We start from the raw sequence: 26,175 nt of genomic DNA, 5'->3' as shown, positions 1-26,175 counted from the left end.
ATTTCTGTCAAGGCCTCAGCAATTTCCTCTCCAGCCTCCTTCAGTATTCTGGGGTAGATCCCATCAGGCCCTGGGGACTTACCTACCTTAATATTTTTTAAGACGCCCAACACCTCGTCTTTTTGGATCTCAATGTGATCCAGGCTATCTACACACCCTTCTCCAGACTCAACATCTACCAATTCCTTCTCTTTGGTGAATACTGAGGCAAAGTATTCATTTAGTACCTCGCCCATTTCCTCTGGCTCCACACATAGATTCCCTTGCCTATTCTTCAGTGGGCCAACCCTTTCCCTGGCTACCCTCTTGCTTTTTATGTACGTGTAAAAAGCCTTGGGATTTTCCTTAACCCTATTTGCCAATGACTTTTTGTGACCCCTTCTTGCCCTCCTGACTCCTTCCTACTTTCCTTATATTCCACACAGGCTTCGTCTGTTCCCAGCCTTTTAGCCCTGACAAATGCCTCCTTTTTCTTTTTGACGAGGCCTACAATATCTCTCGTTATCCAAGGTTCCCAAAGATTGCCGAATTTATCCTTCTTCCCCACAGGAACATGCCGGTCCTGAATTCCTTTCAACTGACACTTGAAAGCCTCCCACATGTCAGATGTTGATTTGCCCTCAAACACCCCCAATCTAGGTTCTTCAGTTCCCGCCTAATATTGTTATAATTAGCCTTCCCCCAATTTAGCACATTCACCATAGGACCACACTTATCCTTGTCCACCAGCACTTTAAAACTTACTGAATTGTGGTCACTGTACCCGAAATGCTCCCCTATTGAAACTTCCACCACCTGGCTGGGCTCATTCTCCAATACCAGGTCCAGTACCGCCGCTTCCCTAGTTGGACTGTCTACATATTGTTTTAAGAAGCCCTCCTGGATGCTCCTTACAAACTCTGCCCCGTCTAAGCCCCTGGCACTAAGTGAGTTCCAGTCAATATTGGGGAAGTTGAAGTCTCCCATCACCACAACCCTGTTGTTTTTACTCTTTTCCAAAATCTGTCTACCTATCTGCTCCTCTATCTCCCGCTGGCTGTTGGGAGGCCTGTTGTAAACCCCCAACATTGTGACTGCACCCTTCTTATTCCTGATCTCTACCCATATAGCCTCACTGCCCTCTGAGGTGTCCTCCCGTAGTACAGCTGTGATATCCTCCCTAACCAGTAGAGCAACTCCGCCACCCCTTTTACATCCCCCTCTATCCCACCTGAAACATCTAAATCCTGGAACGTTTAGCTGCCAATCCTGCCCTTCCCTCAACCAGGTCTCTGTAATGGCAACAACATCATAGTTCCAAGTACTAATCCAAGCTCTAAGTTCATCTGCCTTACCCGTAATACTTCTTGCATTAAAACATATGCACTTCAGGCCACCAGACCCGCTGTGTTCAGCAACTTCTCCCTGTTTGCTCTGCCTCAGAGCCACACTGTCCCTATTCCCTAGTTCTCCCTCAATGCTCTCACCTTCTGACCTATTGCTCCCGTGCCCACCCCCCCTGCCATACTAGTTTAAACCCTCCCATGTGACACTAGCAAACCTCGCGGCCAGGATATTTATGCCTCTCCAGTTTAGATGCAACCCGTCCTTCTTATACAGGTCACACCTGCCCCGGAAGAGCTCCCAGTGGTCCAGATTATGGAAACCCTCCCTCCTACACCAGCTGTTTAGCCACGTGTTTAGCTGCTCTAGCTTCCTATTTCTAGCCTCACTGGCACGTGGCACAGGGAATAATCCCGAGATTACAACCCTAGACGTCCTGTCTTTTAACTTTCTGCCTAGCTCCCTGAACTCCTGCTGCAGGACCTCATGCCCCTTCCTGCCTATGTCGTTAGTACCAATATGTACAACAACCTCTGCCTGTTTACCCTCCCCCTTCAGGATGCCCTCTACCCGTACGGAGACATCCTGGACCCTGGCACCAGAGAGGCACCATACAATCCTGGAGTCTCTTTCACATCCACAGAAGCGCTTATCTGTGCCCCTGACTATAGAGTCCCCTATTACTATTAGTCTTCTGCGCTTTGACCCTCCCTTCTGAACATCAGAGCCAGCCGTGGTGCCACTGCTCTGGCTGCTGCTGTTTTCCCCTGCTAGGCTATCCCCCCCGACAGTATCCAAAGGGGTATACCTGTTCGAGAGGGGGACAACCACAGGGGATTCCTGCACTGACTGCCTGCCCTTTCTGGTGGTCACCCATTTCTCTGCCTGCACCTTGGGTGTGACCACATTTATATAACTGCTATCTATGATGCTTTCTGCCACCTGCATGCTCCTAAGTACATCCAATTGCCGCTCCAACCGAACCATGCGGTCTGTGAGGAGCTCCAGTTGGGTGCACTTTCTGCAGATGAAGCCATCCGGGACACTGGAAGCCTCCCGGACATGCCACATCTCACTGTCAGAGCACTGCACCCCTCTAACTGGCATTGCATCAATTAATTAGTAAATTAAAGTTAAAAGTTAAAAAATTTTTAAAAAGTTACTGTTAACTATCTGTTTCCTAACACTAGATTTCTACTATAAATGTGAAAGCTAAATATAGTACTGTCCGATCTCTGGCTTAGATACCCTCTAAATTATAATTAAGTAATTATGTTTAATTAGTTACCAATGCTTAATTTTTAAATTTAGTGTAGATTTCCAACCATCCACTCAGGTCACAGCTTTTCTGTGATGTCACTTCAGTTTCCCTCCCCCCCACACACACAATTTGAAAAGGTAATAAAAGTTAAAATGAGTAAAAGTCACTTACTTACCTTCTGAAGGTCTTAGATGTTCTCAGGTTCTCTTCCTGACAGAGACTGCTCCTCCTCCTCCGAACGGCTCCCGAAACTAGGCCGCGTTCTTTTTAAATCTCCGCTCCGACTTGCAGCTCCCGCGCTTTTTAAATCTCCGCTCCGACTCGCAGCTCCCGCGTTTTTAAATCTCAGCTCCGACTCGCAGCTCCCGTGCTTTTTAAATCTCCGCTCCGACCCGCAGCTCCCGCTCTTTTTAAATCTCCGCTCCGACTCGCAGCTCCCGCGCTTTTTAAATCTCCGCTCTGACTCACAGCTCCTGCGCTTTTTAAATCTCTGCTCCGACTCGCACCTCCCGCTCTTTTAAAATCTCCCCTCCGACTCGCAGCTCCCGCTCTTTTTAAATCTCCGCTCCGACTCGCAGCTCCTGCTCTTTTTAAATCTCCGCTCCGACTTGCAGCTTCCGTGCTTTTTAAATCTCTGCTCCGACTCGCAGCTCCTGCGTTTTTTAAATCTCAGCCAATCAGCAGCTCCGCTCAACTGCTCTCTGCTGGATCATGGAGTCAGTGAAGTTGCAGGATTGCGATAGAAGTCTAAGGTTAGTGAAATATGAGGTGAAGGATTCGTCTTTACCTTGCAATCGCTGCTTGAATATGTCGCGCTCGAAGATTTCATTGGTGTCCACCTCACAGTGGCTGTCAAACTTGTCCACGATGGTCTGAAACTTTGTCTTGTCCTGGTCTTCGGCGAAGTAAAAGGAGTTGAATATTTCAAACAACTGCGCAACCTCAAACAAACCATTGTTTGCAGCAAACTACCCAGCCTTCAGAACAGTGACCACGACACCACACATGGCAATCTCTGCAAGACGTGCCAGATCATCGACATGGATACCACCATTACACGTGAGAACACCACCCACCAGGTACGCGGTACATACTCGTGCGACTCGGCCAACATTGTCTACCTCATACGCTGCAGGAAAGGATGTCCCGAAGCATGGTACATTGGCGAGACCATGCAGACGCTGCGACAACGAATGAACGGACATCGCGCGACAATCACCAGGCAGGAATGTTCCTTTCCAGTCGGGGAACACTTCAGCAGTCAAGGGCATTCAGCCTCTGATCTCCGGGTAAGCGTTCTCCAAGGCGGCCTTCAGGACGCGCGACAACGCAGAATCGCCGAGCAGAAGCTTATAGCCAAGTTCCGCACACATGAGTGCGGCCTCAACCGGGACCTGGGATTCATGTCGCATTACATTCATCCCCCACCATCTGGCCTGCAAATTCCTACCAACTGTCCTGGCTTGACACAATTCACACCTCTTTAACCTGGGGTTACCCCATCTCTGGATCTGTAAAGATTTAATCACCTGCTAATGCTCGCATTCCAAGCATTGTCTGGCATCTTTGAATCTGTCTATATATATGTTTCTGGAACATACCTCTTCATTCACCTGAGGAAGGAGCAGCGCTCCGAAAGCTAGTGACATCGAAACAAACCTGTTGGACTTTAACCTGGTGTTGTAAAACTTCTTACTGTAATCTAAATGTAGTAACTCAGTCTAACTGAACCAGCCTTGCTCTAAGCCACGTGCTGGGGTGTGGTGCTGAGGATGCACCCCGTCTCACACTGTAGATGTTGGTCTGTGGAAAGAGGCGGAGTGTGAGTGCCTCATCCCTTTTATAGTGAGATACCACCCCTGAGTGTCCTGACTGCTCATTGGCCATGTCCTATTCTATGTGTTCATTAGCTGCATGTTTGCATATCATGACAATAACGACAATATTCTGCACTCTATTCTATCGTCAGAAATGACAAGGTATTCCCAGTTATTTCAATTAATCACAAAAGATATGCAAAAAAAAGGATGAACTCTACTCATTAAACATGTGCTGCTTTTAATAACTCATATTTGTAATATACATGATCAGTGTGAACTAGAGCAATCCACACTAAAATGATCTTCACAAATAATGATTTTTTTTTCTTGCCAGTTAATCTCTCAGCTTCCAGAAACAGCAAAAGGCACGTTTAGAACCCATATATACATAAACGTATTTTACAAGAACACCATTTGACAAATAAATCTGCTTAGCAGAGCAAGGATAAATTCATATTTACATCCATCCATATTTTAGGACATATTTTGATTTCCATTTTCTCCATGTGTACTATGTGCACCAATCCACACAGTAGAATTATTTGTACCACCATTTTCTCTATGATCACCGTTGATGTAGCTCGCCAAGGGGCACAGCTTATTTGGTAAATCCTGGCGCTCTCCAGGATGAGTGTGTTGTTAATTTTTTTAATTCTTTCGTGGGTTTTGGACATCACTGCCAAGGGCCAGCATTTGTGGCCCATTCTTAATTGCCTTTGAATTGAGTGGCTTATCACACCATTTCAGAGGGTGGTTAAGAGTCAAATATGGGCCAGACTGGGTAAGGACAGCAGATTTCTTTTCCCTCAAAGGACATTCGTGAACCAGATGTGTTTTTTTTATGACAATTGACATGGTTTCACGGTCACCATTACTGAAACTAGCTTTTAATTCCCGATTTCATTAATTGAATTTAAATTCTACCACCTGCTTTAGTTGGATTTGAACCCATGTCCCCAGAGAATTGGACTGGGCATCAGGATTATTAGACCAGTGTGTTATTGAAAATATGGAAAGATGTGTCATTTGAAACATGGAAGTCTGGCAATATCTGGTCTGAGAGAAACATGAGAGAATACAGGGAAAGATCCCACAAAGGGTTAACAGCAGCTGCCAGGGAAGGATTGTAAAATGCAGATAGCCTTGTTCATCAGGCATAGCAAACAAGACAAACAGGATATTGAATGAAGCCAAAAACAATGGCTCACACCTTCATTGAAAGTAACTATCTTAGTAAGGATCTGGAAAAGAATGGATGAAGTTCAGTTGAATTTGGTGAGAATTCTAGGTGTGAAAATTTGCTAAACCAGGTAAATTAAAGAAAACTGGAGACTATCAGTCTACGAGAAACATAATTCAAAGCCAAAATCAAAGTCAAAATTGAGCTGAGGACACAATTGGAAAATAAAACTATAGAAATGATAGGAATTAAAAGTAACACCTCTTGAAGTCAAAGCATTTTGAACATCACAAAGGAAACAATGTAATCAGATCTATGAGATGAAGTCATGTCAAAATGAATACTTAGTTGGATTAGAAGGTTTAGATCAAAGATACTTTTTACAATCAAAGGAAATAAGAGTTACTTTACAATAACGTCATAAAAACTTAACTGTTCGAAAGAGAATATAAACGTGAAGAAAGGGGTTAGCAAGCAGAACCAGAACCAGAAGCAGAACTCAGAGAGAGAGAGGGGAGAAGTAGAGTCAGATTACAGTCAGCTCGGCCATGGGAAATGGACAGGGCATAGCAGCCGAGCTAAAATAGCTAATACATCTAAGGAAGACTAGAATTTAAAGAGTAGGCAGATTCAGCTCAGAGTCAGCTCAGAGACAGCCAGCAAAGCCAGCTCTCATAGCTCGGTACATGGGAAGGATAGGACACAGCAACCGAGTTAACCAGCGAATACATCTAAAGAAGACCAGACTTTAAAGAAGATTGATTGTCAAGTTGGACCAGAAGGATCCAGAAGCAAGATCTTTTTACTTTTCTGTAAAGACAGTGATTGCATCTTTTAAAAAGAGAATAAAATATATAATAAAATAACTTAAAAGTTTTAACCTGAAACAGTGGTTATTAGTCTACTTTACTTACTTAGCAATGCGGGACTCAGGATCGATGCTACTAAGTGGTAAGTAGACGAAATCTTCGGTGAAGGTATGGGTTATACCGGGGGATAACTTGAAAATATAGTTTGACCTGAATAGCACCCACTGAAGCTTGCATCGGAGTCGGGGAGTGAGAATTCCTGATCACCATTTAGAATGTCGGCCCTTTTTGGTATTGGGGGACTTCTAAGAATAGTGATGAGTTTTCAAAAACAAGTGACATTACCATTATCCCACGGTCAAGTGCAGCACAGGTCACATGTGTAATAATAATTTTCCCTCAGAATGAATTTCAATGGCACAACCTCTTGTGTAGCAGACATACATTTTGTCAGCCAGCTACTGTTGCTGCCTTTCAGTAAGATTACCAAACAAAATGCATCTTTGTGTTGTTCTCTCTACTCACTATAGGAATTGTGTGACAATTGCCGAAACCCATTTTGCATAACAACATTACTGGGCAGATTTTCATCCTAAATTGAATTGCAGACCAGGATCTGGAGATGAAAGATAGTACATCAATCCACTCTATTCATTTTTCTAGATCACAACTTGAGAATTAAGTAAGGTCGCCCAAAATGAAATACACAGAAACAAGTCAATCCTGGAGGAATCTTAATCTGGTACCTAATTGGGAGTCAAGCATTTCATGCTGAGCTGACCCCATCTTTTATGTAGCATAACATTTTTAAAAAATGTTCCAATTAAGCGTGGTCAGTCCACCTACCCTGCACATCTTTGGATTGTGTGGGTGAGACTCACGCAGACACGGGGAGAATGTGCAAACTTCACATGGACAGTGACCCGGGGCCGGGATCGAACTCGGGTCCTCGAGGCAGCTGTGCTAACCACTGCGCCACCGTGCTACCTGAAAGTTTTGTTTTTAACCAACAGAATATCAATAATATTAGCAGGTGAAAAAAAGCCCTGTAAAATAACATATCATTCACATGCAATTGCATAACTCTGAAGTAGCCACCTAATTATTTTATACCCTTAAAGCTGTAAAATTTGTGCAATCAAAAGTAAATATAAAAACAAAGACTATTTCATATTGCATAAGGATGGCAAGTTAATTTGTGAGAGATAAACAGGTCGAGGTGATAAAATTTCACCACACCACTCCTGTCCCTAACCCACATATTAATGTTTGATTGTTCTGACCTCAGAAATTTAGAGTACCCAATTCATTTTTTTACAATTAAGGGCCAATTTAGCATGGCAATCCACCTACCTTGCACATCTTTAGGCTGTGAGGGTGAGACCTACGCAGACACGGGGAGAATGTGCAAACTCCATACGGACAGTGACCCGGGGCCCGTGCTGCCCCTGTTCTGACCTCAGATAGCAGAAGATGTTTTATTAGGTAGTTTTTGCTAAGAAATTGAAGAATTTTATATACATTTCAAAGATGTATAAAATGGAAAACTTTATAACACTGATTTGCCCATTTGAGTATTTTGTTACAGATGTTTCATTTTCAGTATTACAACTACTAAATTTGGGTCACACAATTAAAAAAAAAAATTCAAGGATATTCAGCGATACAGTCCAGTAATGCAATGCCTTTTGGTCTTTCTACTTTATAATTATGTACATAGCAACAAGTTATGCTCTTCCGTTACACAACATGAGCATTTTGGCATTCACTAAATTGAACTTAACAGTTGTATAGTCATATGCAGACAAATGTTCAATTAGAAGAGCTTCTGTCAAATCTCCCAATTAAAAACAGTACAATAATTAATCTCTACTGCTAAATTTGCAAAAGATGGAGCTTTAAATACACACAAATTGACGCACAGCAGAACCTCAAGACTAGAGATTACCAAAATAGCTATATAGATTTGGCTCCAATTTTCCAAGTCAAAATGAACCTTGCTTTCAAAATGGCTTTACTGTAACCAGCAATTTCAATCTGCTGAACATGCTGTAATAGTCATGAGTTTGTACGTATTAATAAACCCAACCCTTAAGAAGAGTAAAGCAGCATATAATGTGCACCTTAATACAACTTATAAATGTTCATATTATGGATAACAGATCATTCACAACCAGTCTTTAACTTTGAGGTTCTGCTGTGAGAAAGAAGTTACAAGGCACTGGCCGTAAAAAAAAAGTCAGGAGGATTTCATAAACAATAGCAATTTCCCCAGTTTACACAAGTAAATTTAAAACCCTTCCACTACATAGGTCTTTAAAATATACACGCATATTTGATTTTTCATTGTAAATGTGAAATTTCCAATGGCTTTAAGATGTACAGAGATACAAGTAAATATCTGTCACTTAAGCAACTGCATGACATTGCAACATGATTGGCAACAATTATTTTTGAAGTTAAGACATTGCATATATTATGATTCTTTGCAACATTGGAATGTTTACTTAATATAGTATAAAAATAAGTTTTTAAAGCAAATATTTCACAAAGAACACAACCTCTGTCAACTGCTAGAGTAGTAACTATGTAGCAGTATTTATCAAAAATGTAAGTAGTGCAAGTCAGGAAACATTGAGAAGTGAAGTTATTTAGCAATCTTTCAAATCAAACACAAAGGATATCAATATTTTGAAAATCCTCTTCAGCATTTTGGTAACAGAGATAACAGTAAGTTTCAATCATGAAATTCTTTAAGTTCGGATATCATAACCGTACTATCTGAATCTGAGGGCTCATTATAACTACGTTCATAGTGCACTCTTCCAAAGGGATTAGCCCATCGCCACTTATTCTTTTTGTACAAAAACCACACAATTCCACCGATTAGCAGGAGGATAAAAATCACTGTTATCACTATAGCTGCAACTCTGCGACTGGATCCTGCAAAACAACAGATGGTTAAAAAAAAAAATTGTATGTTTTTCTTAAAAATGCAAGCAAAACCAATGAACGCAAGTGTTTTTCAGTAAATGAAAATGTATTGTAATAAAATGATACAAAAAGACTTCTGCTTTAAAAAAAATACAAATTCTATAATGTGCCTGTACACTCCCCAGTTTTACAGATGGAAAATTTGAACTGCTGAAAATATTGATTTGACAATAATGAATGCAAATAACTGGGCCCTAAAATTCCACGGGTGGTGATCCGAGCAGTTTTACTGGTAGCATAACCCTATTATTCTCAAACATTGATCTTCATTGGAGTTTGCAGGATCATTGTGAAGGCATCTGATTTGCATGTATACAGTTCAACAGCACACAGTTGGCTTGGTGGGTACAGTGAAGAAGCTGTGCCTTAGAAGACCCAGGCTTATCACCTAGTTTGTGACTAAATTACAACATGCAATGTCAGTGATCACAAAAGTCCCCATGGAGCTTAACCTTTGTCATAAGATTTTCTAGGTCCCCACAGAGAATATCTGAAGTGACATATATTTTGCGTAACTTTTGGACAGCTGATAGTTTTGGACAGAGAGTTGGCCTGCCAGCACATTTCCAATGATGTGGAAATAGGCAGACACCAAAGGTGTACTATAAGCGCAGTATGTTGAATTCACAACCACTTTTTCTCCAAAATTAACACGCAGTAAAATCTAATTTGACAGGTTAGGCAAGAATAAAGAAAGAAATGTTGAACCATTGAAGGCTGTTAATGTAAAACTTACGCATTGGAGCCTTGCAAACAAGTCTGCTATGACTCTTTGAACAGCTGGTCAAAATCCATGTCCCATTTTTGGATGATATAATGGCACACTTATCATGAGTTGGAACTGGGAGATTTTTATTAATCCAGTTAGCATAAGTAAGGTTTGAACCATCTGACCACTGTAACGAGTTATCTGTGTGCAAGGAAGGACATTATGTGCTCAATAAATGATTAAAAAATATATATTTTTATTAATCTTTTATCATTTTATACCCCCAAAAATGCAAGAAGTACAAAAATTACAAACAACAATAAACCAAATAATAAGAATAATAATCTAGTAAGCCCACATACACACTTACTCCCCTCCATCCCCAACAGATAAGAGTGACCAATTCCTTAAAGTACAATATGAACGTTTGTCATCTACAGTAGGACCCTTCAGTTAACCCCCTCACGGTACATTTGACCTTCTCGAGGTGCAAAAGCTCCATGTCATTTAGCCACGCTAAGGTGCAAGGTGGCGTCACCAGTCTTCAACTCTGGAAGATTCATCTCGGGGTGCTCAATAAATTAAAGCACACTAGTGCAACATTTACGTTTGAATCTTAACAGGACCAACATTTAAAAGGATGTGGTTCTAAAGACTTGCATTGATAGCACCTTTCACAGGTGTATGCGTGCGAGGTTGATGAAGGTTACTGAAGTGACATCACAGAAAAGCTGTGGCTAGTATTTGGTAACTAATTAAACATAATAACTTAATTATAATTTAGAGGGATATCTAAGCCAGAGATCGGAGAGTACTATAGTTAGCTATCGCATTTCTATTAGAAATCTAGTGCTAGGAAACAGATAGTTGACAGTAACTTTGAAATTTAAAAAAAATATATTTTTTTTTAAAAAAGACAAATTTTAATTTTAATTTTAATTAATTGACGCAATGTCAGTTAGAGGGGTGCTGTGCTCTGACTGTGAGATGTGGCAGGTCCGGGAGGCTTCCAGCGTCCCGGATGGCTTCATCTGCAGAAAGTGCACCCAACTGGAGCTCCTCACAGACCGCATGGTTCGGTTAGAGCAGCAATTGGGTGCACTTAGGAGCATGCAGGTGGCGGAAAGCGTCATAGATCGCAGTTATGTAAATGTGGTCACACCCAAGGTGCAGGCAGAGAAATGGGCGACCACCAGAAAGGGCAGGCAGTCAGTGCAGGAATCCCCTGTGGTTGTCCCCCTCTCGAACAGATATACCCCTTTGGATACTGTCGGGGGGGATAGCCTAGCAGGGGAAAACAGCAGCAGCCAGAGCAGTGGCACCACGGCTGGCTCTGATGTTCAGAAGGGAGGGTCAAAGCGCAGAAGACTAATAGTAATAGGGGACTCTATAGTCAGGGGCACAGATAAGCGCTTCTGTGGACGTGAAAGAGACTCCAGGATGGTATGTTGCCTCCCTGGTGCCAGGGTCCAGGATGTCTCCGAACGGGTAGAGGGCATCCTGAAGGGGGAGGGCAAACAGGCAGAGGTCGTTGTACATATTGGTACTAACAACATAGGCAGGAAGGGGCATGAGGTCCTGCAGCAGGAGTTCAGGGAGCTAGGCAGAAAGTTAAAAGACAGGACCTCGAGGGTTGTAATCTCGGGATTACTCCCTGTGCCACGTGCCAGTGAGGCTAGAAATAGGAAGATAGAGCAGCGAAACACGTGGCTAAACAGCTGGTGTAGGAGGGAGGGTTTCCATTATCTGGACCACTGGGAGCTCTTCCGGGGCAGGTGTGACCTGTATAAGAAGGACGGGTTGCATCTAAACCGGAGAGGCATATATATCCTGGCCGCGAGGTTTGCTAGTGTCACATGGGAGGGTTTAAACTAGTATGGCAGGGGGGTGGGCACGGGAGCAATAGGTCAGAAGGTGAGAGCATTGAGGGAGAACTAGGGAATAGGGACAGTGTGGCTCTGAGGCAGAGCAGACAGGGAGAAGTTGCTGAACACAGCGGGTCTGGTGGCCTGAAGTGCATATGTTTTAATGCAAGGAGCATTACGGGTAAGGCAGATGAACTTAGAGCTTGGATTAGTACTTGGAACTATGATGTTGTTGCCATTACAGAGACCTGGTTGAGGGAAGGGCAGGATTGGCAGCTAAACGTTCCAGGATTTAGATGTTTCAGGCGGGATAGAGGGGGATGTAAAAGGGGAGGTGGAGTTGCGCTACTTGTTCGGGAGAATATCAGAGCTGTACTGCGAGAGGACACCTCAGAGGGCAGTGAGGCTATATGGGTAGAGATCAGGAATAAGAAGGGTGCAGTCACAATGTTGGGGGTATACTACAGGCCTCCCAACAGCCAGAGGGAGATAGAGGAGCAGATAGGTAGACAGATTTTGGAAAAGAGTAAAAACAACAGGGTTGTGGTGATGGGAGACTTCAACTTCCCCAATATTGACTGGGACTCACTTAGTGCCAGGGGCTTAGACGGGGCGGAGTTTGTAAGGAGCATCCAGGAGGGCTTCTTAAAACAATATGTAGACAGTCCAACTAGGGAAGGGGTGGTACTGGACCTGGTATTGGGGAATGAGCCCGGCCAGGTGGTAGATGTTTCAGTAGGGGAGCATTTCGGTAACAGTGACCACAATTCAGTAAGTTTTAAAGTACTGGTGGACAAGGATAAGAGTGGTCCGAGGATGAATGTGCTAAATTGGGGGAAGGCTAATTATAACAATATTAGGCGGGAACTGAAGAACATAGATTGGGGGCGGATGTTTGAGGGCAAATCAACATCTGACATGTGGGAGGCTTTCAAGTGGCAGTTGAAAGGAATACAGGACCGGCATGTTCCTGTGAGGAAGAAAGATAAATACGGCAATTTTTGGGAACCTTGGATGACGAGTGATATTGTAGGCCTCGTCAAAAAGAAAAAGGAGGCATTTGTCAGGGCTAAAAGGCTGGGAACAGACGAAGCCTGCGTGGAATATAAGGAAAGTAGGAAGGAACTTAAGCAAGGAGTCAGGAGGGCTAGAAGGGGTCACGAAAAGTCATTGGCAAATAGGGTTAAGGAAAATCCCAAGGCTTTTTACACGTACATAAAAAGCAAGAGGGTAGCCATTGAAAGGGTTGGCCCACTGAAGGATAGGCAAGGGAATCTATGTGTGGAGCCAGAGGAAATGGGCGAGGTACTAAATGAATACTTTGCCTCAGTATTCACCAAAGAGAAGGAATTGGTAGATGTTGAGTCTGGAGAAGGGGGTGTAGATAGCCTGGGTCACATTGTGATCCAAAAAGACGAGGTGTTGGGTGTCTTAAAAAATATTAAGGTAGATAAGTCCCCAGGGCCTGATGGGATCTACCCCAGAATACTGAAGGAGGCTGGAGAGGAAATTGCTGAGGCCTTGACAGAAATCTTTGGATCCTCGCTGTCTTCAGGTGATGTACCGGAGGACTGGAGAATAGCCAATGTTGTTCCTCTGTTTAAGAAGGGTAGCAAGGATAATCCCGGGAACTACAGGCCGGTGAGCCTTACTTCAGTGGTAGGGAAATTACTGGAGAGAATTCTTCGAGACAGGATCTACTCCCATTTGGAAGCAAATGGACGTATTAGTGAGAGGCAGCACGGTTTTGTGAAGGGGAGGTCGTGTCTCACTAACTTGATAGAGTTTTTCGAGGAGGTCACTAAGATGATTGATGCAGGTAGGGCAGTAGATGTTGTCTATATGGACTTCAGTAAGGCCTTTGACAAGGTCCCTCATGGTAGACTAGTACAAAAGGTGAAGTCACACAGGATCAGGGGTGAGCTGGCAAGGTGGATACAGAACTGGCTAGGCCATAGAAGGCAGAGAGTAGCAATGGAGGGATGCTTTTCTAATTGGAGGGCTGTGACCAGTGGTGTTCCACAGGGATCAGTGCTGGGACCTTTGCTCTTTGTAGTATATATAAATGATTTGGAGGAAAATGTAACTGGTCTGATTAGTAAGTTTGCAGACGACACAAAGGTTGGTGGAATTGCGGATAGCGATGAGGACTGTCGGAGGATACGGCAGGATTTAGATTGTCTGGAGACTTGGGCGGAGAGATGGCAGATGGAGTTTAATCTGGACAAATGTGAGGTAATGCATTTTGGAAGGTCTAATGCAGGTAGGGAATATACAGTGAATGGTAGAACCCTCAAGAGTATTGAAAGTCAAAGAGATGTAGGAGTACAGGTCCACAGGTCACTGAAAGGGGCAACACAGGTGGAGAAGGTAGTCAAGAAGGCATACGGCATGCTTGCCTTCATTGGCCGGGGCATTGAGTATAAGAATTGGCAAGTCATGTTGCAGCTGTATAGAACCTTAGTTAGGCCACACTTGGAGTATAGTGTTCAATTCTGGTCGCCACACTACCAGAAGGATGTGGAGGCTTTAGAGAGGGTGCAGAAGAGATTTACCAGAATGTTGCCTGGTATGGAGGGCATTAGCTATGAGGAGCGGTTGAATAAACTCGGTTTGTTCTCACTGGAACGAAGGAGGTTGAGGGGAGACCTGATAGAGGTATACAAAATTATGAGGGGCATAGACAGAGTGGATAGTCAGAGGCTTTTCCCCAGGGTAGAGGGGTCAATTACTAGGGGGCATAGGTTTAAGGTGAGAGGGGCAAGGTTTAGAGTAGATGTACGAGGCAAGTTTTTTACGCAGAGGGTAGTGGGTGCCTGGAACTCGCTACCGGAGGAGGTAGTGGATGCAGGGACGATAGGGACATTTAAGGGGCATCTTGACAAATATATGAATAGGATGGGAATAGAAGGATACGGACCCAGGAAGTGTAGAAGATTGTAGTTTAGTCGGGCAGCATGGTCGGCACGGGCTTGGAGGGCCGAAGGGCCTGTTCCTGTGCTGTACATTTCTTTGTTCTTTGTTCTTTGATACGGCAGATTAACAAGAGGGACCAGTCTTGAATTTCTCTTGCTTCAGTTGAGCCTCCTGCTCGACAGTCCCTCCAGTACTGTGCTTTGACTTTGAAGCTCCATTTGTGCTGAGAGAATTACAGAATACTGAGAGGCCTTAGGAGAATGGGAATGAGAATCATATCAGCCATGATTGAATGGCAGAACAGACTCAATGGGCTGAATGGCCTAATTCTGCTCCTACAACTTATGGTCTTATGGATTGCAGCTTTGTTGCAATATCAGTTCCATTTCATTTACAGTACATTTTAATTCCACTCAGGAACATCTTATAGTATGGGCTTCCCTTGCTTCAAATTATGGGCGGCACGGTAGCACAGTGGTTAGCACTGTGCTTCACAGCACCAGGGACCTGGGTTCGATTCCTGGCTTGGGTCACCATCTGTGCGGAGTCTGCACGTTCTCCCCGTGTCTGCGTGCATTTCATCTGGGTGCTCTGGTTGCCTCCCACAAGTCCCGAACGATGTGCTGTTAGGTGAATTGGACATTCTAAATTCTCCGTCTGTATATCCGAACAGGCGCCTTAAAGTGGCGACTAGGGGATTTTCACAGTAACTTCTTTGCAGTGTTAATGTAAGCCTACTTGTGACTCTAATAAAGATTATTATTTCACTCTACCAACCAAGAGTCAGGGAATGGTTTAGCACAGTGGGCTAAACAGCTGGCTTGTAATGCAGAACAAGCCCAGCAGCGTGGGTTCAATTCCCGTACTGGCATCCCCGAAGAGGCGCTGGAATGTGGCGACTAGGGGCTTTTCACAGTAACTTCATTGAAGCCTACTTGTGACAATAAGTGATCATTATAATTATCAAGAGTTATAGCTTTTCAGAATTCCATTTTTGGTATTAGGTGGCAGCACATAGTTTGTTGCAACAGTCACTTCAAGAAGTTGTTACTTGAACATTTTTAAAAAACCAGCCGCACAATATATTTCTGTTGTACTCCACATTGTGTCAAGCACAGGTGATATGAAACAGCCTACTTGAAGACATCTCACACTTGTCTGATTGGATTGTGATCAGTTTCTGGGAGTTAAACTGTGACTTTCATTTTGATGCTGAGCAATTTGTGTGGCAATGTAAAAAAAAATATACCTTGCGTAATACATTATTTGTTTAGTGGATAATCTTTAGAATCCCTACAGTGAGGGGCAGGGCGGTGGTGCAGTGGTTAGCACTTCTGCCTAACAGCACCAAGGACCCGGGCTCGATCCCGGCCCTCGGTCACTGTTCGTATGGAGTTTGCACATTCTCCCTGTGTCTGTGTGGGTCTCACCCCCACAACCCAAAAAGATGTGCAGGGTAGGTGAATTGGCCACACTAAATTGGCCCTTAATTGGAAAAAAAAGAATGCGGTATTCTAAATTCATATGAACAAAAGAATTCCTACAGTGCAGAAGGAGGTCATTTGGCCCATCAAGTCTGCACCAACCCTGTGAAAGAATAATCCACGACCCCACCCTGCCCCCGCATATTGATCATGGCCAATCCACCTAACCTGCGCATCTTTGGACTGTGGGAGGAAACCAGAGCACCCGGAGGAAACCCATGCAGACATGGGGAGAACATGCATACTCCACACAGTCACCCAAAGCTGGAATCGTCCCTGACACTGTGGGGTAACAGTGCTAACCACTGTGCTGCTTGAATTAATCATAGAAATTAATTAATTTTGGCAAAACCCCCAAATCATTAATTTATAAGGAGGAAAAGAACCAGCAGTCAGTAAAGTCTGTTAATGTTTATTTCATATTTTAAAGGTAGGTATGTTAATTATTTGGTCATTTAAAGTTAAACTTGGCTCTTTTAAGTATGAAAATGTGGATTTCCATTAAATAGTAGAATTGCTCAGAGATTAGAATGTATAATGTGAATATCATCTCCATGTTAAAGACTCTGGTCTGCACTTGACAACAGCTCAGCACAGCCAAAATAGGAAAAATACAGGTGATGATCACGCATTTTCTAAAATTGCTTATGGCAAAAATCCCAATGCCCGACATCCTGACAATTATTTGATTTTCTCTCCTCCTGCTATATATGCCTGATGTAAAAATATCAGCATCGCTCAGCTGGTAGCATACCCATCATATAATCAATAGTTTATTGTTTAAGTCTTACTCCAGAACTCGTGCACATAATTGAAGCTGACATCCAGCTCTTTTCTATTGTGAGTTTGTGTTTTGTGAAAACTGGCCATCAAATTTGCTTATATGAAAATGTAAAAAGTAATTCAATCTAGGGCAGCTTTATGACATTTCTGAGGGACATGATAATGGACTGCATAAATGAAAAATGTTGTACTTTTAAAAATTTATAATTGCATATTGGAACTACAGTTTAAAAATGCCATTTAGTGGACAGTTGTACTTAGCACCCATTGTCACCTGCACCACTAAATAGTTGACGTCAGCTGATTTGCTGAACGGTAGTTAAGCAGAGAAGAAAAAGAATGGGAGAAGCATCACTCTATGACTAATTTCAGAAAAAAACTAATCACTAATCTACTTGTCTTTCACGGGGTGGTGTTTCAAGATCCAATTGAAAAATGGGGCAAAATAACTTGAAGTAGCAGAGTCGCACAAAAACAAAATCGCTGCGCACATACATATCCGGTTTATAAATGTATATCTAATAAAAATAAATTCAGCTTCTCTAACATGTACCAAGGTTTTTTTGATTGCTCACACACGTTCCATTACTCACACATGTTCTATTACCTTTACTATCTTGAACAATTCCCAGCCAGATCCGTCCAGTGATTCCATGCTCTTCTTGTATTTGTCTCGTTATAAAATCATTTTCTTCACTGTCTTTAATGCTCAAAGTAGTAGCAGAGGGATCTAAATTTTAAGAACTTCATATTTTACTATGAACAATAAAATGAAGATACCCTGATACTAATATTTACTAAACAGTAAGATACTATGAACCATACAGATGTAAAGAGATTTGAGAGTCCACTAGAACATTTTCATACTGGTCCAAAAAGCAATCTAAACATTTATTGGAAAGTTGGTCTTTCAGGGGAAGTGGATCAGAAAGAAGGAAGTTACACTTCTGTTGTAAAGTTCAAAACCTAGGCCAAGTCTCGTCTGGAGCAATACGCCCAGTTTTGTTCACCGCGCCTCAGAAATAACATATTGGCCGGGAGAGGGTCCAGTGCAGATTCACCAGAATGATACTAGGGTTTGGAGGGTTAAAGTATGAGAACAGGTTGCATAAACCTGTATTTTCTTCAGTGTAGAAGACTGAGTGATCCAATCAAGCTATTCAAAATGTTATTTGATAGGGTAACTATTAATAAAGTTTTTCCTCTGGTGGGTGGTGGGGGGTGGTGGTGGTGGTGGGGTGGGGGGGGGGGGGGAATTCAGAACTCAGGGATATAATCTTAAAATAAGAGCTAGTCTCTGCAAAAGCAAAATCAGGAAATATTTTTCCTCAAAAAGGGCAGTAGAAATCCGGAACTCTTCTCCTCTAAGACTGCAGATCAATGAGATAGATAGAATTGTGTTAGGTAAAAGGTATGGAGCAAAGGCAGATAGAGGATGTTGAGGTACAGATCAACCATAATCTAACTGAATGTCAGACTCTCGACCCTTAAAGAGTTTACTGAGATGATTATGTACTGGCAGTACATAAAAGGGTTATAAAATACAGAATTCATTACTAAACATTTTTACGTAAATTATTTTGACTTTTGGGACCCCTAAACAGGCATTTTGGTGATTAAAAAGTAAATCTAGGTGAACTCTTATGAATTACATTCCAAATTATACAGCAAAAATAAACACAAACTCAGGGCAATGGTTTTAAACTAATAATGAATCCAATACAGAATACATGTAGAGTGCCTCATCCCGAATACTTTCTTCAGCTCCAGTAAAGTTTACTAAACATGGAAGCAGGACATACCTAGCTGATGACAAACTGATTTGGTTTCGTCCATGGTAAATACAGACCAGTTATATAAACCCATGTCGAATGCATAGCAGTGTTCTCTGAATCTAATCCATGACCTCCCATTTTTCTGAGGGCATAAGTTTGATTTGTTCTCTTGCTGATTAGGTGATGTCGCTGGAAAGATGAGATTTTAGTTGTACAAATTATATTTATCTTAAAACATATTCATTGATTAGAACAAACACTTTTCTGTTAATTCCAGTTAGATTAATGCATTCCACACAAAGAGTGTCTGTAAGGATGTTTGTGTCAGGGGCATTGCAATGTTGCTCAGTGTTATTCACATAGGCTTCACTGAGCTCAACAAGTACATTTAGAATCATAGAATCATAGAAGTTTACAGCATGGAAACAGGCCCTTCGGCCCAACCAGTCCATGCCGCCCAGTTTTTACCATTAAGCTAGTCCCAGTTGCCCGCACTTGGCCTATAACCCTCTATACCCATCTTACCCATGTAACTATCTATATGCTTTTTAAAAGACACAATTATAGAAGCAATTTTCCAGCTTGGAAAAGAGAAGGAAAAAACAGAACAGAGAATTACACTTGGAACCTCTTGGAGACCAACTACTGAAGGCAATGGTGGCAACGTTACACCCCATCCACCAAAAACTAAATTTATACAGACAGCAATTGAAGTAAAAAATTAAGCCATTAAAATTGAGTCAGGCAGCACCATATTTTCATTATGTCCAGAACTGTGCCTTTGTGGGATAAATCCATGAAATCCACTCACCCAAGCCAATTTGAATAATTAGGAACCATCCCAACATTTTTCCCCACACAGAATGCAAAATGCTGATAATATATTACATATCATTAAAAAATGCAAATATCTCTGAAAGAGACACAATAGTGTGAATTTTCCATTTGCAAGTGCATAAGCACCATGTGCACTTGACATAACCATCACTGAATCCCCCACTATCAACATCCCGGGGGGTTTACCACTGATCAGAAACTGAACTGGACTAACCATATTACTACTGTGGCTACCAGGGCAGGTTAGAGGCTAGGAATCCTGCGGCAAGTAACTCACCCCCTGACCTCTCCAAAGCCTGTCCACCATCTACATGGCGCAAGTCAGGAGTGTGGTACAACACTTGCCTGGATGAGTGTAGCTCCAATAACACCAACAAAACGTGACACCATCCAGGACAAAGCAGCCCGCTGGATTAGTACGCCTTCCACAAACATCCACTCCCTCCAGCACCACCGATGGGTGGCAGCCGTGCGTACCATCTGCAAGATGTACTGCAGGAACTCACCAAGGCTCCGTAGGCGGCACCTTCCAAGCCCACAGTTGCTACCATCTAGAAGGACAAGGGCAGCAAACACCTGGGAAACCATCATCTGGAGATTTCCCTTCAAGTCATTCGCCTGACTTGGAAATATATCATTATTCCTTCACTGTCACTGCGTCAAAATCCTGGAATTCCCACTGGAACAGCACTGTGGGTGTACTTACACCACATGGACTGCAGCGGTCAAGAAGGCCTTCCAGCACCTTCTCAAAGGGCAACTAGCGATGGAAATTCCCATTGAAGCCACACCATGCTGCGGAAAAACCCACGAGCATGGGCTTGCTACCAGCAGAACCAGAGAATCCTATTGTGAGCGAACGGCCAGAGAATTCCAGCCTAGGTCTTTTATAATAGACCCTAGCATCTTCCCCACGACCAATGTCAGGCTAACTGGTTTTGTAACTCTCCCATTATTCTCTCCCTCCCTTTTTAAATAACAGGGTTACATTTGCCACCCTCCAATTAGTAGGAACTGCTCCAGAGCCTTTAGAATTTTAGAAGATGACCACCAATGCATCCATTATTTCCAGGCCAATTCCTTTGATTCTGCAAATATTCCAACAGATTTTGCTCTGGTTATATAGGGCTTTGGTGAGACCACATTTGAACTACTGTGTGTAGTTTTAGATTCCTTATTTGAAAAAGGATAAATTAGAAATAGACGTAGTTCAAAGAAGATTCGCTGGACTCACTCCTGAATTGACAGGCTTATCTTATGAAGAAAGTTTGAATGGGTTGGGCCTATAAACATTGGAGTTCAGAAGGATGAGAAGTGGTCTTATTGAAACCTTCAAGATCCTGAGGGGACTTAACAGAGTGGATAATGGGCAAATGTACCCTCTTGAGAAGAGACTTGAACTAGGTGAAGCCATTTAAAAATAAGCGGTCTCTCTTTAAAAATACAGATGAGGATTTGTTTTTCTCTTAGTGGAATTCCACAGAAATCAGTGGAAGCTGGGCCATTTAATTTATTCAAGGCTGAGTTAGATAGGTTCATGATTGACAAGTAAGTCAAGTGTTATGGGGCATGCAGGAAAGTAGAGTTGAAATCATAATCAGATCAGCCATGATCTTTTCAAATGGTGGAGGAGGCTCGAAGGGCTGAATGGTTGACTCCTGCTCCCTTATGGTCTTAAGTTCCTATGGAGAAAGCCATCATAATTGGAATTTCAATTATCTAAGCACAAGATAATACTCCAGTCGTCTGCAAGAATGTGCTCCATTTCCAATATACATCAGCACGAAAATGTATTCTTCGTTAGCTGGAATCTTAGCATTCTGAGTTGCAAATTGCAATGGAACTAGGAAACTACATTGTATAGTCAGGGTATTAGTGATGTTACTTCTGAGATTAATGAGCTGAAGCGGATGCGTCCTGCACATTTCAGTGAAAATATGATGAATTCAGAGTAATTGAAAACTGTCAAATATTTTTGGCAAATTAAGTTCATTGACACATTGCTGTTTAACAAGTTACATTTTGAATTACAAGCAGAAATGAAAGAGACTTACTTTTAGAAATTTTATTGCATTTTGTGATATTCATGTAATATAAGTAATGCTATGCTACACTTATTAAGGGCGGCACGGTGGTGCAGTGGTTAGCACTACTGCCTAAGGCACTGAGGACCCAGTTTCGATCCTGGCCCCGGGGCACTGTCCGTGTGGAATTTGAACATTCTCCCCGTTCCTGCGTGGGTTTCAACACCACAACCCAAAGATGTGCAGTTTAAGTGGATTGGACACGGTAAATTGCCCCTTAATTGGAAAAAATACATAATTGAGTACTCTGAATTTATTTTAAAAACGCAACACTTATTAAAACGTTAGTCTGAATACTTTTTTGTAAGATTAAAATGGTTTTGATTCACAATTCTGAGAAAAAGTAAATAATTTGGTCAGCACGGTAGCACAGTGGGTAGCACTGTTGCTTCACAACTCCAGGGTCCCAGGTTCCATTCCGGAGCTTGGGTCGCTGTCTGTGTGGAGTTTGCACTTTCTCCCCGTGTCTGCGTGGGTTTCCTCTGGATGCTCCTGTTTCCTCCCAGGAGTCCCGAAAGATGTGCTGTTAGCTAATTTGGACATTCTGAATTCTCCCTGTGTGTACCCGAAATGTGGCAACTAGGGACTTTTCACAGTAACTTCATTGCAGTGTTAATGTAAGCCTACTTGTGGCAATAAAGATTATTATTATTACTTTGTTGGACTTTGATACATACTTTTATTCTGTGAAGCATAACATATGGCTCCTTCACTCACGCTGTCACAACTAGCACGCTTCCAGAAACCTTTAGTGTCCATAAACACACAACTGCCAGTTGAATCCAGATGTCCAGACTCCCAAGGTTTGTATTCTGGTTCGCTTCCATCTGACCATTCAAACGTTGATCCTTCCTAAAATAGGAAAAGGAAAATTAACACAAAAGGACAACTGCAATGAGCTAATTAAAATTACATCTTTAAGATGAGATCTTAAACTGAAGCCTTATCGTTTAACAGATGTAAAATAGTGCAGGAAATTCTCCCAGGACCTGGCCAAAACCACAAAAATTAAATTGATTGTTTCCCTACTTAACAAGTGGCTGCATTTCCAGTGGTTGTAAGGTGCCATGGGACACCGCACCACACGATAAAAGCATTAGACCAAAAATGTTTTTGTTAAATATGTCCAAGTGTATGTTTTCAGAATTACAATAGCAGTTGAAAACAATCATATAATGATGAGTGAGGAATGGATTCTCCTTGCACTCATGTACAATGCACTCAGTCCTGTGTTGACCACTCCCTTCTCATAGTTGTCCCCTTATCTGCTATGCCTGAAGTTAGATTCCTGCTGCTTTTCATATGCTCTGTTCTATTACTTGTTTTGGAAACTTTACTAACCTCTTCTGAGCCCTTGGTCCCTTTAATTAGTTTAAAGTCCTCATTGTTAACTTGCACTTCGACCTTCTCCTTTAACTGATTTTCTAATTTTCCATAAAACAGACCCCCCCCCCACTCACTATTTAATTTGAAGCCCGATCAACAGCACAGCCATAGAATCCCCTACAGTGCAGAAGGAGGCCATTCAGCCCATCAAGTCAGCACTGACCCTTTGAAAGAGCACCCTACCTAGATCTACTTCCTCTCCCCATTCCCGTAACCCATCTAACTTGCATACTAAGGGACAATTGATCAAGGCTGAGCCACCAACTTGCCCACTTTGGACTGTGAATAAAGAACAAAGAACAAAGAAATGTACTGCACAGGAACAGGCCCTTCAGCCCTCCAAACCTGTGCCAACCATGCTGCCCGTCTAAACTAAAATCTTCTACACTTCCTGGGTCTGTATCCCTCTATTCCCATCCTATTCATGTATTTGTCAAGATGCCCCTTAAATGTCACTATCGTCCCTGCTTCCACCACCTCCTCTGGCAGCGATTTTCAGGCACCCACTACCCTCTGTGTAAAAACTTGCCTCGTACATCTCCTCTAAACCTTGCCCCTCGCATCTTAAACCTATGGCCCCCTAGTAATTGACCCCTCTACCCTGGGAAAAAGCCTCTGACTATCCACTCTGTCTATGCCCCTCATAAATTTGTAGACTTCTATCAGGTTGCCCCTCAACCTCCGTCGTTCCAGTGAGAACAAACCAAGTTTATTCAACTGCTCCTCATAGCTAATGCCCTCCATACCAGGCAACATCCTCGTAAATCTCTTCTGCACCCTCCTACCCTGTGGGAGGAAATCGGAGCACCGGGAGGAAACCCATGCTGATATGGAGAGAAAGTGCAAAATCCACGCAGTCACCCAAGGCTGGATTTGAACCCGGGTCCCTGGAGCTGTGAGGCAGCAGTGCTAACCATTGTCCCATCGTGCTGCCCCTAGTTATGCGATTTGCCAGGACTCCCTGTTCCCAGCTTGATTCAGGTGAAGGCCGTCCCATCGGTACAACTCCCTCTTTCCCCAGTACTAGTGCCAATGTTCCAAAAATTCAAACACATTTCTCCCACACCAACCTTTGAGCCACGCATTAACCTCTTTCATCTTATTGAGCCCATGGCTCAAGGACAATACCAGAACTAAGAAGTTATATTAATCAGGAAAGATTTAACAGATGTAGTAAAACACAAAAGCAAAATAATGCAGATGCAGGAAATCTGAAATAAGAACAGAAAATACTCAGCAGCTCAGGCAGCATCTGTGCACAGAGAAAAAAGCTAATGTTTCAGGTGATCACCTTTCATCAGAAAGACACGGAGAAGATAATAATAATAATAATTGCTTATTGTCACGAGTAGGCTTCAATGAAGTTACTGTGAAAAGCCCCTAGTCGCCACATTCCGGCACCTGTTCAGGGAGGGCAGTACGGGAATTGAACCCGTGCAGCTGGCATTGTTCTGCATTAAAAGCCAGCTGTTTAGCCCACTGTGCTAAACCAGCCCCTTGCTAAACCAGGTGCTCCCACTTGAAGGGGTGAGCAAATCTAGGAGCCATAAGCATTGGATCACCATTACTAAAACCAATAGGAAATTCAAGAGAAACGTCTTTATGCAGAAGCTAGTCAGAATGTGGAATGCGCTCCCACAAGGTGTTGTTGAGGTGAATTACACAGATGCATTTAAGCGAAAGTTAGATAAACACATGAGGGAAGAAGGAATAGGGGTTATGATTAGAAGGTTAGATGATGATCTTCTAAGCTAGCCTGGATCATGAACACCGGCATGGATCACATGGCTGAACGATGTGTTTCCAATGGGACAACAGAAGAAATAGGAGCAGGAGGCATTAATTCAGCCCCTTGCGCGTGCTCCTTCATTCAGTAAGATCATGGCTGATCTCTTCCCTCAATTCCACTTGATTGATTGGGAGACCAAAAATCCCATCGATTCCAGGCTTGAATTTATTCAATAATGGAGAATCTGCAACACTCTGGTGCAGTCAAAGATTCACAATCCCCAAGTGAAGAAATCTCTCCTAATCTCATTCCTAAATGATTGACTCCATATACTGAGGCAGTGCCTCTGCATTCTACAATACCCAGCCAGGGAAACAACCTCTCAAGGTCTAGTCTACCAAAATCCTTCAGAATGTTGTATGTTTCAATGAAATCACATCCCATCTTCCAAACTCCATTGAGTATATTTACTTCTCCTTTCATCATAGGACAATCTTCATCCCAGGGACTAATACAATGAACTTTCACTGTACTGCATCCAGGTATAGCCTGGTGATATCCAACTTAATATAAAATTCAATTGCATCCATGATGACCTTTTCTCCAGATGATCTTTTACCACAAAATTACTAATTAAATCTGCTCCTTTGTAGAATACTAGAATTAAGATAGCTTTATCCATACTTGGTTCCAGTAAACTATTCCAAGAAACTGTCACAAAACCACTCCATAAACTCATCTTCCGGTCTGCCTTTGTCAATTATATTTGTCCACTCTCTGAAAATATAAAGTTCCCCACAATTATTGCATTGTCTCTGTTACAAGCTCCAATTATTTATTCTGTTCAATGTGTTGTGAATATCTGGTTCATAATTCATATGTTTTAGAATATAACTTTCTGTTTTAGGAATTGATGTTTAAACTGCAGATAAATGGGGCACCTGATTGAGAAACTGGTAAACACAACTCTGATATAACTTCAATTAAAAAACAAGCTTGGGTTTATTACACCTAAAAGACAGCCGGTGTTTATATTATAAGTTCAGAGTTGATAGCGAAAAAATTGAAAAATGAATGATCTAGCTCTAAGCTTGTAATGAAACCACAAGGTCTGGAGAAAGTGTCCTAAACTCCATTGGCAATATAAATTATTCATATGGGTAAATAGTTGTGTTGAAGATTAAACAAATCCATTTTACATCTCTGTTTGAGGACATCCT

At 42.4% G+C, this 26,175-nt stretch overlaps 1 protein-coding gene across 1 annotated transcript in view; it reads right to left on the bottom strand.

Moving 5' to 3' along the window:
* Nucleotides 1-4,621: 4,621 nt before the first annotated feature.
* The window catches only part of ly75 (lymphocyte antigen 75), a 228,516-nt gene continuing 206,962 nt past the window's right edge, over nucleotides 4,622-26,175 (bottom strand). Inside the window, exons 31-35 of the mRNA XM_072474567.1 lie at nucleotides 22,518-22,692; nucleotides 18,947-19,108; nucleotides 17,752-17,874; nucleotides 10,124-10,297; nucleotides 4,622-9,336 (exon numbers count right to left, since the gene is read on the bottom strand). Coding sequence (XP_072330668.1) covers nucleotides 9,131-9,336; nucleotides 10,124-10,297; nucleotides 17,752-17,874; nucleotides 18,947-19,108; nucleotides 22,518-22,692 — 840 coding nt within the window. The 3' untranslated portion in view covers nucleotides 4,622-9,130. The remainder of the gene's footprint in view (nucleotides 9,337-10,123; nucleotides 10,298-17,751; nucleotides 17,875-18,946; nucleotides 19,109-22,517; nucleotides 22,693-26,175) is intronic.

Source organism: Scyliorhinus torazame, chromosome 2, assembly GCF_047496885.1.
Source record: "Scyliorhinus torazame isolate Kashiwa2021f chromosome 2, sScyTor2.1, whole genome shotgun sequence".
Lineage (NCBI taxonomy): Eukaryota > Metazoa > Chordata > Chondrichthyes > Carcharhiniformes > Scyliorhinidae > Scyliorhinus > Scyliorhinus torazame.
Note: the sequence above shows the minus strand (reverse complement) of the source record. Positions and strands in the feature narration are given on the sequence as shown.